At 39.5% G+C, this 19,162-nt stretch overlaps 1 protein-coding gene across 1 annotated transcript in view; it reads left to right on the forward strand.

The window, feature by feature from the left end:
- The first annotated feature begins 372 nt into the window (after nt 1-372).
- Nucleotides 373-19,162, forward strand: part of TGFBI (transforming growth factor beta induced) — a 47,402-nt gene continuing 28,612 nt past the window's right edge. Inside the window, exons 1-2 of the mRNA XM_007424730.3 lie at nt 373-633; nt 12,648-12,746. Of these exons, the coding sequence (XP_007424792.3) occupies nt 512-633; nt 12,648-12,746 (221 nt within the window). The 5' untranslated portion in view covers nt 373-511. The remainder of the gene's footprint in view (nt 634-12,647; nt 12,747-19,162) is intronic.

Here is a 19,162-nt window from a genome sequence, read left to right on the forward strand (position 1 = left end):
TTGCAGACTCATGTTCTTTTAATAGCTGAGGTAGGGAGGGAGGAAGAGTCACCAGCTGAACTTGCCTGCCAGATCAACTCGCCTGCCAGATAAGTAGTAGAAAGTGGATGGATGGTATCCAAGTATAGATTTTCCTTTTTTTCCTGTCTTACTTTCACAAGTCCCTGATCAGCTTTAGCTCCCTGAGAGCTTCAGGTGACCGCACGCCCTGCTTTCTCCGTCTCCTTCTTCATGCTTGCTTCTCCTCGCGGGAAAGGCTGCTCACAGTCGGTCGGAAAGTGAGCCCGTGTTCCACCCCGCCCAAACGGGGCCTGCTCCGCCCCCGTCCTGCCTCCTCGCTCGCGCCCTTATTTATCGCCGGCGCTCCACTGTGCTTGGCTCACTGTTCCCTGTCCGGGGCTGCTCCGTCGCTCGCCTGGGACCGCGGACTCAGCCGCCGATCGCTCCACTTCGTGTCGCTCACCCACGCACTCACTCACCGACCCACCCACCCACGCACCCGTCTTTCGCGATGCGCACCGGACTGCTTTTCTCTTTGGCTCTGGCTCTGTGGGTCACCAACGCCTGGGCGGCCAGCCGAACCCCTTACCAACAGATCTTGCAGCACAGCCGAATCCGGGGCAGACACCAAGGGTAAGGCTCCGGAGCAGGGAGAGCGCGAAGGGACGGCGAGGGCTCTGGCGACGGGCGAGCCATTTAGCCCACCGCCCGATGCCTCTTGTATTGGCGGGAGGGGGCTTGGAAAGGGACTCAGCGCGGCTCCCTGAGAATGGATGGGACGGACGGGGTGGTCACGAGCCAGAGCGCGTATCTGTGGGAGCGAGAGGGACAGGCGTGGTTTTCCAGGTTTAATGGCCATTGATTTCCTAGAGGATCAGTTTCTCGGGAATGGGGCGGCACCGATCGCCTCGTTCGAATGCAAGCAGCCAAAGCCTTCAAACTTCGGTCGTTTAGTAGTTCGACTCCTTCCCACAGTCTTTTTTGGCAATAGGGGAAAAGCTGGGAGGTGGGCGATAGGGCTGTTAAACAAATGATCGATTGTTTGGCTCATGGTACAGAGAAGTCAAATGCCACCGGGGAGACGAAGACTTGCTCACAAACCTAGGACTCTTTCCTCTGCCAAATACTGTCCGTCCCAGTAGACATGCACAAAAGTCACTCAAATGATACCCTTTATTGAACCAATGGGGCAAAATGGCTAGAATGGAAAGTTTTCAAGTCAGAGATTATCCTGCCCAGGTGAAAGTCCAGTGTGGCTGGAAAGTTTGCTGATTTTGAGACATCCTACTTACAGTAGGAAAATAAATGCTGACCCTATTGTTAACCCTGGACAGTCTCACTGTCTGGGCCTGTGATCTTTTTAAATGTGTGTTTCTTGTGTTCTAAGTAACACAACCAGTCCGACTTTTAACCAACATTTGCCTTGTACCAAGGGTTGCTTAGCACAATAGTTCTAAGGCTTTTTCTTTTCCTGAAACCTTTAAAACTTTTCCCAGAATTCAGCACTAGTTTTGTGCTCCCCAGATGTGATGAATGGATCTTTGTTCAAATCTAGGCACTGTGAATTACAAAACCTTATGTCAGGGGCAGACATCCTGGTCAACTTGGAGTCCTTCAGATCCTTCTGAACACTGTGGGTCAAAGAATTTGGAAATTGTAATTCAAAGCTCTAAAGAGTAGCAGGTATCTCTGGTTTATGTGAAAATACAGTTCTTAGTATGAAGGATGCCACAAACGCCATACATATGGATAGGTAAGAATGAAACTGATGTTTTCTAAATTACTTTTCCTTTTCTTCCCAGTTCAAACAGTCAAAATGATTTAGTAAGGAGAAATCACTGCCAGGTATCCAACATGGATCACCTAATGTGATGCTCTAGTGTCAAAACTTGTTTGAGTTATGGACAAGGCACTATTTTGCCCAAGGATGTTTTCCTTTTAGTTGCATGCTTCCATAATTTAACAATTGGTATAGGGATGGGGAAAGATTCACCAGCTGAACTTGTCTGATCAGTTATCCTGCCAGAAAAGTGGTAGAAAGATGGCAGGGTCCAATTATTGATTTGCAGAAATGGAAAGTATTTCTACTCATGCAAGTCTGTCTCCTATCTGCTGCAGCCTCATGCATCCTTCTACAGATTGATCCCACTAAGAACAGTGATTGTGTTTGTATAACATGCATGCATTTGCAGTCTGTTTTCCAGTTGTTAACTTGCTTTATTAAGCCCTCATCTCTCTACCATAAATAAAGAACTGCCTAATGTCCTTCAGAACTATTTGATTGCAGTTCATATAACTTGGACATATTGACTGCAGATGGTGGTAACTATAAATCTAGCATGCCTGCAGGGCTCCTATCTGGAAGACCCACAGGGAGAATTATATCCCTTCTGTGTACAATTATGATGCCATGGGGCATGGACAGATCTTGGGAAATGGAGCCAAATAACTTCTGCCTTGGCATCTGCTCCAGAGACGATGCTGCCAGTGTTTGTAGTGTATCTTCTAGAACTGTGGGATGGGTATTTCCTATTGGTGTTACACTTGCATACTTGCCACTTCTTCCCAAATACCAGGATTTCATTTTTTTCTTCCTGTAATGCCCTGCCACTATTGTTCCTTTCTCCCCAGACAGACTAATGGTGTTCTTTGCTTTGCCAGTCCCTCCCCCCACCAGTTGGGATCCCTCCCCCTGTTTTATTTATCATTGCAAAAATCAAACACTGCAAGAAATGAATAAAGGTGCAGCTTTAACTGGCTACCAGTTTTTGTGCCCTCCCATTGACTAGCCGGAGGAAGCACTAGTCTAGTGAATGCATGGTTGCTGAAAATGTGAGGACATTTGCGCAAAGGTATGAAAGGATTTCAGGGAGGTGGCTGGTGGCTGGATAGAAGTGTCCTGTGGCTGGAGCTTATCTTCCAACAGTATAGAACGGAAAGTCTTTGTTTATTCTTTCCCATGGATTCCTGAATTTAATGCCAATTTCAAAGGTGACTTGGCTCAATGTTTTTCCATTATTCACAGAGTATATTCATTTCTCCTGCAATAACTGCACTTCTCTAATTCTACAAACACAGTGAGAGGGTTAATGTTTAAAACAAAGAGAAAGCTTTAAAAGAATTGTAGCTCATCTGTACTGCTGAGTGAGAAGTCCTCGGTTCAACAGGAAGTGTCTTGGCTATGTTTTGTCCCACAATAAAAGAAATCAGGTTTTCTACCTTGCTTCTTCCTGTTTCATGTCTGCTTCAAAAGACAGAAAGAAGAACAGAAAAGAAAAGGAGCAATTTCAGAAAAGAGAGCCTTGGCCTTGGCCTTTTGGAGAGAACACAGGAATCCTTAAATCAAAGGCCAAACACTTTTGTGGTTCAAATGTGCTTAATTGCCTCCCTTATCCTTATTTTAGCAATGGGAAAAACATGGGAAATAAGGTGACAGTGATTCCCACAGGGCTGTCCTGTGAAACAAGTGATAGATCTGTTTGGCTCATGGTACAAAGAAATGAAATGCCATTGGAGAGATAAAAGCTTGTTCACAAAACTAAGACTTTTTCCTCTACCTAATACTGCATGGACAACATCATTTATTTATTATATTTGTATCCTACCACAATGCCAAAGAGTTTCTTATGGTTCACAGGTATACGATACAATTAAAATGGCCATGGTCAGATTAAAATTAAATTAATTTTAAAGCATTAACGCATAACCTTATTAAATTAAAGCATAACAACATGTGCCTATGTAGAACATGAACAACCCAACAAGCAGCAACCTATAAACTACAACCGAGAGGAGATTACAGGTAGTCCCCAGATTAAGAATGCCCAGTTTATGGATGACCCATAGTTAAGTACAGAGCCTATTGTAGCAATATTCAAGTTAAATACACAATGATTCAAGTTAAATACACAATGGTTCATGTTAATTACACCATCCTACTTAATCATACTACTATTCCGGCTTACATATAAATTCAATTTAAGGACACACCTTGGGAACGGAATTCATTCTTAAACTGGAAACTACCTGTACAACCCAAATACCTCCCAGAAGAGCTCCATGTTAAGCTACTTCAAGAAAGTAGTTAAACTGAGAGTTAATATGATTTCTACTGGGGGGGGGGGCATTCCAAGGAGCTTGGACCCTCTCATCTCACTTCAGCCTTGGACTCCCTCACTTTACAAGCAAAATATTGAACTCATTGATCAGTCATCCAGGCAGAGTTCTTGATACTGGTTCTTCCTTAATGGGAGGTTAACCACCCTAAACCTTGCTGTTAGGCACAACCTGCTGACAAAGTAAGAAAGAAGTTACTTTGTCTCTCTTATTGCCATGGAGTAGGCACAAAGGTGAGCACGTATCTATGGTGGAATCTATTCAGTTTTTGTCTTTTGCTATCAGTGCTCTAGGTTTTATTTCTGCTGCTTCATTGCCTGGAGGCTCATGGTCAACCAAGGAGCTACCTGGGATTAGTCAATAGAAAGAGGCCACTTATGGGTGATTTTTATCAAGGGCCCAGGTTGTCTCACATTTCCAGCGATGAACCAGGCCCTCAGCAGATTCATCCACCAGATTGTTGAAGAAGTGCCCTCCAGATCCATAAGATACCTGGGGTAGACCATTCAATTAGGTCCAGCCCTATAGAGGTCATAGATGGCTGTCAATTGTATTTGGACTAGGAAATGGTATGACTGTGGCAAAGGGGTGATGGTAATACTCTCCATGTCCAGATTGCATAACAACTGTTCCATAGCAAAGGCAAGGTTTAGCATATGTCTACCAATATGTATTGGCCATGATTATCTGAGACAACTCATGGTTGCCTGGAAGCCAAACTCCTGACCTTGACTAGACCCAGTGCCAGTTGCATGAAGATTGAAGTTCCAAAAACCAGTAATGGGGGTCTCCACCACCAGCCAGCAACCAGGTCTAGTAGCTCAGGGAGGGACTCTGATGTCTGTGGTTGGTATACCAGCAGGACCCCTAGCTTGTTTCTGTGGCCCTGTATATGACATAGACAGTCAAACCTTGCCACTTTAGAAATAGTTACCCTGGCCACAGATAAGGTCTCAAATTAATGCCATTCCCCTTTCTGGGCCTGATTTCAGAGCTCATGCATGACCCAATCAAATCATAACTTTTATTATAGATAAAATCAACTGTTTAAGATAGTTAGATCGGGAAGCTTTCAAGTCAGAGAGCTTATATTGCCCAGGTGAAATTCTTGTGTGGCCTGAAAGTTTGCTGCTTTTGAGATACGGTATTTATAGCAGGAATATAAATGCTGGCACTATGGTTGAGACTGCTGATGGCCAACGTCTACATTCTGGTCCCATCATGGAGTGTAGTGAACCTCTACAATTAAACCTCTGGTAATAATCAGGAGTTCTTGTACTTTATATGGCTTCTCCCTTACATTTTCCGGTCCATTTTTTGGCTATAGTTTCACAATCCCCATATTCATTGAGATTATGATGATAATCACCTTTGAGTCATTGAGATGGAAGATTGCTTGAGATGGAAAACTCACTGTCTACAAGACCTCATATCCACATGAGCTGCCATTTCACAAGGAGTAACTTCTCTTGCCTTATATTTGGGCTATGCCTAAAGAAATTTACTGATCATTATATAAAGGCTTTATCTGCCTATCTTCCTCCCTTGCCAGTGTCACCCACTATTTCTCTCAAGAAGGATGGCTATGAGTAGTCCCTAACCATTAGCCATCACTACCCTATTTCCTTCATTTCTAAATTCCTAGAACATTGCGGAAGAAAAACTATTCACTAGGCTGGACCTTTGTCACAACTGGTTGCAGGTTTACTCCAAGGATTTTACCCTTTATAGCAGTAAAGTCTGACCAGTCTTCAATGCGTATGTGACAATAGCCTCTATGTTAAGCTAGAGAATGTGCTCTTTGACATGCCAGTATTCAGCTATTTGGGCTACTGTATTTGCTTTGTAGGAAGTAAAATGATTCCAGCTAATCCATTTTGTCTATTGTGTATTTCTGCACTATCAGAATTGTGTAGCATTTCTTGGGTTTTGTCAATTATCATTGCACATTCATATCCAACTTTGCAAGTCTGGCCAAACCACAGACTTGGCTTTCCTAGAAGGGTGTTTCCTTTTAGTGGGATTTCAAAGCTCCATAGCCTTTCTTCAACTCAAACAGGCACTTGCTTGTCAAACCAGGTATTTAACACAAACGTCATGTATGTATACATATGTAGGTGTACACATAATCCTCACTGTCTTCTTTATCATCAGTTTTGCCAAGTTGCCTATTTCAGAGTGAATTGCTTCCTGTCACTGGATAATTGGCCACATGGTTTTAAATGATTCTCACTCATTCAAGATAAGGTTAGTATATCATATAGGTGGAATGTAGAACTTAATACATAGTTAGGAATATGTCATCCAGTTGAGTTTGTCATCTGGACAAACTATCAACAATTTTGGCAGGTTTTTGTAAAAGCTTGTAGCTCTTCCAAGGATATTTCAGGAATCTCTTTTGTTTAAGCATAGTCATTTTTAGTCCATTCATATGCTTGTATCTTCTGCCCAAAGTATATGAGTTTCTGCTTATTGATCATCTCCTTTAAGGAAAAAGTCAGCCTTAATTTGGTCCAGGACTGATTGGTTCATATTGTAGTCCATGGGTCTCTTAGTGACTGTTCCCAAACCTTATAATTGGAAGCTGTTTATCTTTTTTTCCCCCTCAGTGTCCAGCTTTCACACTTGTACGTTACTACTGCAAAGGCCATGAATTTACATTCTGATCTTTCTTGTTGGTGAAATGAGCTTATCTTTCATGATATTTGCTAACTTCTTGGTGCCTTAGTTTACAGCTGTCGTATCTTCCAATCCTGCCATCATTATATTTGTTGTATAACAGATTTGGGGACATCATTGTGTCACTCCCTTCTATATTCTGTACAATTCAGTTTCTCCAAATTCAGTTCTTACAGTAACTTCTTGTTCACTGTAATATCCCTCAGAAGATTAATCAGATTAAGATTAATCCCTCAAAATATTAATTATCTGACACTCATTATTCTTAATATATTTCCCATTCTGGTATGATTTATGCAATCCAGTGAAACAACAGAAATCTAGTATTCTCTTGCTCTGTCCATTATCCATTTTATATTAACTGCCTGGTCATTTTCTAGAAAACAGCCTGTTTGTTTGGCATTTCTCTCTCCATTTGGACTCAATCCCTTTTTTAAGATCTTAAATATAGTTTTGCTTGTGTAAGGAGTCAATGCAACAATTCAGTAACTGGTGCATTCTCTTGCAAATGCCTTCTTCAACAGAGGCAGATAAACTGATCTTTTCCAATACCTAGTCTGCATGGTCTTGTACCATATTTGCTGACATAGAGTTCTTAATATTTCAAGTGTTTCTTCTGCATCTTGAAACAGTTCAGTGGGTTTTTCATCTGTTTTTGGTACTTCCTTATTTGACAACAGGTCTATTGCCTGTTGTACCTCACTTTCTAGTACAGTTGGTTCCTGAATATATTGTTTCTGTGCAAATACTTCTGTCATTTAGCAATTCCATTTGTAAAAGTAGAGTCTTTAAATTTTCCTTTAATCTTATTTACCTCTATCAGATTTATTCTGTGTTTACCTTTCAATTTCCTTTCTTAGCTGTAAATTTTCCTCTGACTTCTCTCATCTTACTAAAAAAGAATTAACAGCTATTTGGGCAAATGGCAAAGGAAAAAGTTGCAGATATTAACACACCAGCTCTATTTCTGTACTTGAAGAATGCCTCCTAGAAAATCTGTCAGGAAGGCATTGGATATTCTCCCCAAACTCTTAAATTTGCTATTGAAGTTCTGGTTGCAATGCTGCATTTATGGTCTGTTTTAAGTCAAATTAAAACAAGCAAATAGACTGTTGTGAACTTGAAACAACATGACAGAAGATGCAGTACCTCATTCAGAGGTGCTGTTCTGAGACAGAGTGTGAAGACTTGGAGTTTATTAAATGTATACATTAAAGCAATGTATATCAACCTTTTACTTAATGTCTTGGAGAAAATGAAATCAAACAAAACAAAAGTCCAGATTCTATCAAACTACACATGCGTATCTGTGTTATTTGGCTTGCAGTCAGGCTTGACCCAAGATATTTTTGTTGCCTGTGGCAAAGCAGTAAGTGAAATGCAGATATCTTAAGGTCAGTTAAATCATCTTGGCACCTGAGGCACAAAGTCTCAAAGCCATTGGCCACCCAACTCAGTGTAACAGTACAACAGAAATAACAGTTGGCTGCTCTTTCTTGCCACCCAGAATCAGCTGTTTGAAACAGCCATTCCATCTAATGATGCAGCTGGCCTATTGTGTGTGTGAATGAGCCCCTGGTTTCATTTTTCCTCTAAAATGTGTTTCTGGTGACTCAAATGAAACAGATAGCATTAAGTGGAACTTACACGCATATTAAACTCAAAGGTGAATCAAATCAAGCTGATACATGCCAAAGATAAAAGGCTTCCTGAAGGCTTTGAATGTAATGAAAGCAAATTATGTTAATCCTTTCAGTGGCCTGTTTATCTTTTTAAGAATTGCACTGAGATTTTTATCTACTGAACTGTAGACAGAGTTGCTGGATCCTAACTCCCACTATTCCAAACAAGGGATGTGTTGAGGTAATGTGAGTTATACTCCAACACTCCCAGAGTGTATTAGATTGTGGAAGGCTGCCCAACAATTTTGTTGCTCCACCATTTATTTTTATTTATATTATTTAGTTATGTTATATTATTTACAGTATATTATCTGCTTGCAAATGGACTCTAAGCTATTTTTTTCTCACTTAGCTTACAAAAGGCACTCTAACCCAATGGTGAGACACTAAAGCTCACTTCAGTCTCAGTAGCATTTCCAGCAAAATATAGGATCAGATTCTTAAGAAATGAGTATGCCAGTTCCTGTGGTTTTTGGCTAACTTAGACTGACTGTGACAGGATAGTGGGATGTCCACTAGTGTGTTTGTGTGTGTGTGTCTTTTAAAGAGTAACATTAATATAACGACAGTAGGTCTGATATTAGTAACTGGAACTTCAGTTGCGCAGACTAGTTCATGGGTGTGTTGTTGGGTATTAATTTCCTGCTGTTTTTTAAGAAGTTGAGGGTAGCCTTTTGTCTTTCCTCAACCTTAAGTTGTGATGGAAGGCATCTTGGGAGATAATGATCTCCCAAGGCTAATGAAAGAGCATTGTTGCTAAGTGATTATTTAATTGGGGATTCCCACATCCAAATCCAAACTCTCAGGAGTGTCCATACCATCATTTGATCTTCACACGAAGAGATGCTGTACACTTCCAGCAGCATTTGATTTACATCCCCATGGCACTATTCCATTGCGTCATGGAATTCATGAGCTTCTGAAATATATAAGTATGGTGTGTCATTGGCTTCCTGGTATCCATTGGGTGAGAACGATCTACACTATGGGCGTGGCTGTTACATTTCCATCATCCCCTACCCATCAAGATCCTGTTATTTTCCTATGCAAAAACTTTCAGATGGGTTATCTACCATTTTCAGTTTAATTTGCTGGTCTGTGGATGGAATTATATTAATCAGATACCAGTGGCACTGGTTGAAGAGAACTGTGCTACATTATTAAAAAATGGCTATACTAGGCAGTGCCAGAGGAGACTAAGAAAGACAAACATCCCACCAGACAAAGTGGTCCTGAACCCACACACAAAAAAATAGAAGTTCACTTTTTATATCTCTAAGTATATTATGATTGGTTGCCCAGTCAGCCAGATGTTTAGACTGGATTTAGCATTTTTTTTCCGCCTATCGAATCCTTCTCAAGGACCTGGGATAGGTAGATGTTGTTGTTTAATAATATTAAAGGTATCATCATAGGATGTAAGCTGTTCCAAGTAAAGCTGCCTTTTGCAATTGACTGATGGTTATTTGGTCAATGCCGATGGTCTTCAAGTGGTGCTCCAGATGTTTTGGGATTGCACCCAAGGCGCCTATTACTATTGGTACTATCTTTGCTTTTTTTCCCCACAGTTGTTCTATTTCTATTTGCAGGTCTTTGTATCTTGTGATTTTCTCCAGTTCTTTCTCTTCTATTCTGCCGTCTCCAGATATTGCAATGTCCACTATCCAGACTTTTTTGTCTTTCTTATCAACAATTGTTAAGTCTGGACTGTTGTGTGGCAGGTGCTTGTCTGTTTGAATTCTAAAGTCCCAGAGCACTTTAGCTTCTTCATTTTCTATTACTTTGTCTGTGTTGTGGTCCTACCAGTCCTTGCTTGCAGGCAAGTGGTATTTCTTGCAGATATTCCAATGCACCATTCTTGCTACTTTGTCATGCCGTTGTTTGTAGTCACTCTGTCCAATCTTCTTGCAGCAGCTAACTAGGTGGTCCATTGTTTCTTCAGCTTCTTTGCAGAGGTGGCATTTGCTGTCTGATGCTGTCTTCTCAATTCTGGCTTTATATGCATTTGTATTATTATTATTATTATTATTATTATTATTATTATTATTATTATTATTATTTTGAGTTAGTTGAGTTCCTCATGGGTTCATTTTCATTGTTTAATGGCAGAACTGGATGAGAAGATAATGCTGGAGCTGGAAGATAATTAATAGGTGGATTTCCAAGCCATTGAAATTCACTTCTTTTGTATATTTTTCTCCTTTTCCACCTGTCCTACTGTCAACAATTCTTATGTGTAAGCTGAAAGAGACAGTGAGAAATATATTATTGCTTTTCTTTCAGAAGTAGAGATCGTTGGCCACAGCTCATCACCATCTTGAAATCTCCTTTGTTCCTTCTACACCACTTCTTAGTATATTGTTTCCTCCTGGTGCTACCATGATGGGATCTAAATATACCAAGCTTGTGACCCCACATGGCAATCACATATGAATTCAACTCTTTGTACAAGAAACATGTGAAGGAAGTATTGGAAGAGTATGATATCAGTATGCAGTGTGCTGTTACATCACTATCATATGTATGAAAGAGGATGGGTGAAGCGTTTGATGCTATATTAGGTCCGGCAGGAGAGGCATGCTCCAGGTCCTCTCTCTTAGGGAATGTCAACTGGAGGAGCCAAGGAAGAGACATTTTCTTTTGTGACACCTGCCCTTTGGAACGTTATCCCCCCAGAGGTCAGATTGACCCCAACCCTACTGGCTTTTCGTAAGGCTTTAAAGATGTGGTATTGCTACCAGACTTGGGGATCTGGGTGCGCAATAGAGCCTGTACAGTGGTTGTGTTGTGTGTTGACAGTTTTTTATACCTTGGATGTAGATTATATGTTTTTTCTTATTTATTTTTATTTATATATCAAATTTGTCACCGCCCATCTTGTTGAAACGACTCTGGGTGGTTTACAGCAAAGATAAAATTCATTAAAATATGATATAAAATATTCCTAATAATAAATAACTTCCTAGAAAGATAGAGAGTTGATGAATAACTTGGGGAGCGTAGTCAGGGTGCTATCCACCTCCAAGGACGGTTATAGCCCATGTTGCCCCATGCACGCTGGCAGGGCAGGTCTTTAATCCTTTTCAGAAAGCCAGGAGGGTCGGGGCCCACCACACCTCTGGGGGGGGGGGAGAATATTCCAAAGGGCAGGGGTAACAGCAGAGAAGGCTCTCCTCCTGGGCCCTGCCAGCCAACATTCTCTCACTGATGGGGTCTGCAACATGCCCTCTCTGCCTGACCGGGTGGGACGGGTTGATGTAATGGGGATGAGATGGTCCCTCAGGTAACCTGGACCCATGCCATGCGGGGCTTTAAAGGTGATAACCAACACTTTGAATTGGACCCAGAAGCAAACTGGCACCCAGTGCAGCTCCCACAGCTAAGGTATTACATGTGCCGTCCTAGCATTTACATGGTTTTATATGCTTTTATATGTTTTAATAACGTATTTTGTTTTTTGCATTGTTTATAACTGTTGTAAGCTACCCAAAGTCATGTATTTGAGATAGTCAGCTATATCCATCCAAGAAAGAAAGAAAGAAAGAAAGAAAGAAAGAAAGAAAGAAAGAAAGAAAGAAAGAAAGAAAGAAAGAAAGAAAGAAAGAAAGAAAGAAAGAAAGAAAGAAAGAAAGAAAGAAAGAAAGAAAGAAAGAAAACATGCCTTCTAATCAGGCCATGAAGCTATATAGTCTCATGACCTAAAATAGCCTTTCCAGACATGCACACTTTAGACATCTTGAATCATGGTTATACGAATGTTCAGGCAGTATAACCAATGGGATTTTGTGGTCCACAAAGTCTATGATATTTTTAGGAAGCTAATTTGTTCCAGAGTTAAGATTTCCACTGACTAGCTGCCTTGGTAGAAATATACTGTTCTAATTTCAGCATTTTAAATTATTGTTATGATTGTCAGAGGGAAAAAGATTTTTTTTAGTATTAATTCAAAGGAAGACAAATCCCACTTTTGCTTTAGTATGAAAAAGCTCTTTCAAGTCCCAGCTGAGTTTACAATGGCTATTTTATAGTCTACCGCCTGGAAGTTAAATGACAACAATAATACCTTTCTTAACATATGCAGTGTTTATTGCTGATCTATTAACAAGATATGTTGGAATACCAAACTATGAATGGAGAAACTCAAAATAATATTTCTCTTTTGATTTATAGTCCCAATGTTTGTGCTGTGCTGAAACTCATTGGAACCAACAAGAAATACTTGCCAAGTTGCAGAATGTGGTACCAGAAGAAAATATGTGGAAAATCAACGTAAGTATGGTTTAAGAAAACGGGAAAATTTCTCTTTTTGTGCTCAACATGCATGCAAATAAATGATGCAGTAAGCTTTTTTCCTGGCTTCTTCAGCCCCATGAGGGAGATCTGCAAATCCATCTGAGGTCTGTTCTGGCAAATGCAACAGGCATTGCCTAAAGCTTCCTGAAAAAATGGCCTTGATGCATACTTTTGGAAGGAAGAAGCAATCTGCACTCAATTAGGAATTTATACAGGCTGGCTGACTGCCAGTCTTCTCCTAAAGTCTGTTAGTCTTCTGAGAAAGGTGTATCCTCCCCAAGGTCACATACGCTGAAAATTGGAACTTGAGGGATGAGACAACCAGATAAATGTAAATATCGTGAAAGGTCCAGAGAGCAAAGATCCAATTACTTTGCCTGAGTAATTTATATGTTGGTCGTCAGTGATGATAAATAAGTTGCTACGTGAGACGAAATCAAAGGGAAAACATGTCTTAAGGGAGCCAGTGTCTTCTTAGAGCAGAAGCATATAAGTGTTTTCCCCCAATGGTTGGAAGTAAGTAGTAGTAGTAAGTAGTAGTAGTAGTAATGGTTGCAAGTAAGTAGGGCTGTCAAAGTGGTGGGGCCAGGATAAAACTTAGTTTGATTTCATTTATATGAAAAATTATATGAAAAATTAATTACAATTGAATCAAGTCAGTGTACTTGTAACAATTCTGCATTGATTTAATAACCTGACCCATTAGTCACATTAACATTTACAGTTTGGTGGCAGTGTTTGGAAAGTTGTGTAGACTATATTGAAGACTTGAAGCTTTTGGTTGTGCTCTTCTGCATTTGAGGTTGTGATGTTGACCATAGGGAAAGCCCTGTTATAGTCGAGCCTCAGCACCATGGCATTATGAATGGTGTTGAACCCAGAGGTATAGTACTTTTCTCAGAAAAGAGGTAGATTTTGTTTCTTCCTAATTTGTTTTCCTAATTTATTTCTTCTTCTAGATCAGAAGAGATGTAGGAAGACATTGATTGGGAACATACTGTATCAGGGAATGTTAAAAAAACAAAAACAAAAAAACTATAGTCTTATGGTTTCCAGTGCTCAGTGTAGAGAGTAAGAAACACAGTCTTGATGTAGATGGACAAGATCCTTTATCAAAGCAACAATGAGGAAAAAAAAATTAAGTCCAGAACAAGCAGAAAGTATGTAGAAGTCTCTCGGACAGACACCTCACTAATTCACATTATAGCACAATCAGATTTGCAAGTTCTTGTTGTTATAACTACTCTCTATAAAAGTAGTCTTAGCTTTCCTATGGAGCTGATTCTTGGTCTGGTCTATATGGTGGGGCTGACACTTAGAAATGGTTTGCCAAAAATGTAAAGTGGGGATTGGCAAAATGTCCAGATGGAGATTGGAAAGGACTGTTGTTGGGTAGATCCTAACTGATTAAATAATGACCCAATAAGTGCTCATTTATTGCTTTGTGCCACCCTGGAGGGAGATTTCAAACGGGTGTTCCATGGCCTTAACTTAGGCCCTGCCTTTCCATTATTTGAGCAGAGAATTTGAATGAAAGAGAGGTGAGTTGCTTATCGAATTGGTAGGTGACAGAAAATTGGCAAGGGTTATCAGTACTAGGGAATACATAATCAATATTCAAAAGGTCTTGACAGGCCTAAACTAACAAGATGAAATTTAACCAAAATAAATTTTAAGTCCAACATTCAGGTACAAAAGAATAAAAGGCATGTGGGATGGGTGAGAGCAAGCTTGGCAAAAGTAGATGGGAAAAGGATTTAAGTGCCTTGTTTGTTGCAGCTTAAATGTGAGCCAGCATGCTAAAAAAGCGAATACAACCACAGACTATATTAACAGAGTAAGACTGTTGAGATCATGAGAAGTCGTATCTCAACTTTTATGCTGTATTGGTCAAACCTTACCTTGAGTACTTAACTGATCCTAGATGTTACATTTTAAGAAGTGCAATGAAAAACTAGTAGATGTGCAGGGGAGTTGCTGTAAGGAGTGTCTGAAGGAATTTGGGTATATTTAGCCTGAAGAAAAGATTAATCAGGGGTGGCATGCTAGCTGTTCAAATATTTTATGCAAAAGATGAAACCTGTTGCTCTTGAGGGCAGAGATTTATGTAACTCTAGTGTCAGTCTCTTTGCATCAATTCCTTACTCCCCTCCCCAAATTTTCTTGCTTTAGTTTTTGATTTTTCCTTTTCTATGAAGCACAAGCAATAGCATGAGCATGTAGATATGTCAGACATTCACAGAATGTCTCTTTATAAGAGAAAAAAACCCCTCTTGTTCTGTCTGTTTTATAAAAAGGGGATTTTTCAGTAATGCTGTATTTAAATACCATCTTAGAAAAATAGAATGACTCTTGTAATTGATAATGTTACTGGGACATGATCAAATTCAGCAATATTAGCTTATTGCAATTATTAATCCATTCAATTAAAGACTGAGATTCCAGAAAGTAATCTTGTTGAGAACAAGACTCATGTGAAACTAAAAAAACAGAATATTTTTGCTGCAAAGGATGCTAAAATTACTATATGTCCACCAAATTTAAATCCATATACGACCTTGCAATACCTTCCATGTGCAAGAATTAGATTTTGGTAGTGTAGTAGTCCAATTTAATAACCCTAAAACTTGATTAAAATCTCTAGCCATAATTAAATGATTCACAGCCAAAGTAAAAAGATGTTCAAAACATCTATATAACACATCTGGAAAATCTGTACTTGGACCATAATAATGAATAATGTTGGTACATTTATTAAAGCACTTAATATATTAAAAACATATTTCTGGATCACTTACTTCTTGTTCCATTACAAATTTTAAGCAGTTGTTAATAAAAATTACTACCCTCTAGCAGATTTTTAGTTTCCACTTATGTATACTTGATCAACTGATCCCCTAGACAAGGGGGTCTTCCTATGGAGAAAAAAAAAAGTGAGTTTCTTTTTAAAAAAACAACTTTGGTCATGAGTTTCAGTTAAGTATTAAGAATTGGTACATGGGGGATATATGGTCCATAAATGACATAAGAACTTTTTAACTGACGATGATGATGATGAATGTCAGCCATTGGGAGACTTCAGTGGTGGCAACATACCAAGTTTAGACATACTGCGATGACAGACAGCTAAAGGTTTTGGGTGCTGAAACAGGAGATACTTAAACAGAACCAATTATTCAGAAGGATGATGGGCTCATCTTCACTTTTCAGATGGAGCTGGACTGCCATCTGTTAGGGATGCTTTATTTTGTAGCCCTCCACATTGTTGGATTCAGTGGCTGAAACAACCCCTTCCAACTCTATGATTCTGTGTGCAAATGCTTCTACCCTGAGGTCTTTCTGTCATATGTATGTACCGCAGAGTTCAAATAAATCTTGCAGCGTTCATGGGCAATGCACAATAAAGACAATAAAGCCCTGATACATTGGTAAAAATAATAATGCCAAGATATCAAAAGACAGAATGTTTGTAAGATCCAGAACTTCCAGTCCTACCTCAAGCAAGTCCAAACAGGAAAGCTTATAATACCTGCAACATGCCAGCAGGCTCAGATTAAAGCAAGTTTTTCAAGATAGCTTTTCATGCTCTGTATTCATGATATGTATAATTAAAATATATGTGTTGAAAAGAATACATACATGGTAAGACATGTAAACAGCATGTAGAAGGGATTGCGTTTTTGTTCTATTTTAAACATGGATGTAATTTTTTTTTAACTTCCCTGTGCTCCTCTGTACTAGAGAACCATGCTTGCATTTTGAGCATAAACACCCTCTGATTTCAACAACAAAAAGCCATTGCATGAATGTCCCTTGAGGGTCCTTGATGTCTTCCCCAAAGGAGATCTATCTCTCCTACTGATGAAAGGAACAAATAGAAATAAAGTCCATCAGACTAGAAATAGCAAAGGAAGCATTTCTAGCTCATTCCTATGTTATGCCATGATCCATTTTTGAGGCTACTGTGACAGTAGTTACTATGATCTCTTTTTTATTTGTGCCTTTGAGTCAGTTTTCTTGGCAAGGTTTTTTGGAAGTGGTTTGCCATTGCCTGTTTCCTGGGGCTAAGAGAGAGGGACTGGCCCAAGGTCACTCAGCTGGCTTTGTGCCTAAGGTGGGACTAGGACTCACCATCTCTGGTTTCTATCCTGATGCCTGATGAACCACGACACCAGATTGGCTCTCCTCATGATCTCTTTAAGTATAGTAATTATTCCATATCATTTGGACCTACTATTAAACAGAAAAGTTTCTTTCCCGATTGTGGAATTGTTCTGATTGTAGAATTCCAGCCCTAGAAATGTTAGATTGGGTCCTTTCTTCCTGAGGGTTACATAGGCAATTTGTTCCACCTGTATGACTTTTTGAGCTAAAATGGAACGCATACACAGTGTTATAAGTAAGCAAAATATTACATTATTATTTATTAATAGGAGATTGCCAATAGTGTGAAATTTCATTGTTGGGAAGCCCTCTCCCCCCCAAAAAAGTGTTTCAAGGGACTTTCTGGGAGAGCATGTGAATATCATGCTGCTGGAATTGTTCTGATTTTCCTCTTAGTGTTTTAAGAGACACTTCTAATACAACAGCTGCCCTATTGAGTCACTGGTATCGGGTTTTTAGAAATTTCAGAGCTTCTGACATTCGATTTACTGGTATCCAAATCTCTACTAAATTCCATTTCCTTACTGCATTTGCAGTGACTGAATTGTCTCATCTTGATTCAAACAGAATTTAACTCACTTGGTTCCTGAAAAGGTATAAATCATGTATGATTTTGCCTTGGCTCTACCAGTGTTTGGAATGGGGCCCACAACATGTTGAAATGTAGATTTTCAGTGTTGAAAATCCAAAATCTACTTTGAAAAAAGTAGAGCACTTTAGATTTAAAGATTTCTGGAATGGTTCAGTTAATGCTACTTCATCAAAACAAAAGGGAAAAAACCTTGCCAAAAATATTGGGATGTGGTCAGTTATCTGGTATGAGACGTATTTGTTTTTACCTAAAAATTGCAACCCCTTTCACCATCTTCCTTCTACTCTAATACATAATGCTCACTTCAGTACCCAGAGATTAATAAATGTGGTCTCCTGTTTAAGTCCCCATTGAGTCTAGGACTTCTTCTTCTGGATGGCTGGCACAAATACAACTGATGTAATTAGAAACGTTTGCCACCATGAGGTTACCTTCCCAGTTTTGCATTTCTGCAAAAGAAAATCTGATTATAAAATGTTAATGTAGAAGCAGTTTTAAATATCTGGAAAGGAGAATTGATATCTGTGGTGATGATTAGAGCATGGCCATAATATAAGTTAGATGTAGGCAATATGGGATCAAATCTTTTCTGCCACAAAGCGCTTTGAGTTAACCATCATTACTTAGCCTGTTGTGAAGAACTGCCATGATAATAAAATATGGGATGTCATGATTTATAAAATATTATTGGACTATGATAGAAAAGTAAGCTAAATGTACAATTCTTTAATACTGAATGCCTTTAGGCCATTTTCCACCCTAAGAATGTTGTCTTTCCAAGACAAAGATGGAACTGTAATGTTCACTCATAAAATCAAAGGAAGATAAGCTGATTTTGCTCTTCTTCCAAACTCCTGATTTGCTGGATGACAACGCTATTGAACTTCACACGTCTATCACCAGATGTTGTGCTTGTCAAACCTAAAGCCTCACAAATCATGTGTTTTATATCTCCTTCTGTTCTCCATGTACCACTAGAACTATTGGTTGGGACCCTAGGCAGTTCCAATTCAAATATTTAGGAGAACCTAGACTCTCTTTAGCCCAGAGACCTGACGAGACCTGAAGGCAAATTTCATGCCACTGTCTGATTATAAAACTTCCCACAAACTTATATCTCCTTTCATTCACTGGACAGTTCAGAGATATCTCTGATATGTTTTGATTTTGTAAGGTGAGCAACCATTTTGCTACTCTAAAGCTTTCTCTGAGCTCTTTGATGCTCAGCCATCATTTATCTTTTTCTGATAAAAGTCTACTAGTTGCTGTACTCTTGTGCTCATCTAAATGCCAACAAAAATGGGAAATGCTTGAGTTTTCATTTGCTCACATTCCTTCTTTCTTGCCTGAACTACCCTTTCCTTACCCTGGTTGTTATATGCCTGAAGATTTTTGTTAAATCAGTTTGAAAATGAATCCTTGAATTTTATGAGTGCAATGGACTAAAGTGGGCTGGGCTGGGCTGAGCTGGGCTGGGCTGGAGATAGGTAACCATTTTTACTCAGGGGCTGTGGTTTTTTAAAAAAAATCAGCTCCCAAGATCCATGGGGTAAGTCAAGGCAGCATCAAGATCTGATGTGAAAATATACATAGAAAGTGAGGGTTAGCATAACCCTGTTACTTTCACAAAGAACAA

Source organism: Python bivittatus, unplaced genomic scaffold (assembly GCF_059951505.1).
Source record: "Python bivittatus isolate LINGU-HERP-01145 unplaced genomic scaffold, Pbiv_v1 ctg000080_np1212, whole genome shotgun sequence".
Lineage (NCBI taxonomy): Eukaryota > Metazoa > Chordata > Lepidosauria > Squamata > Pythonidae > Python > Python bivittatus.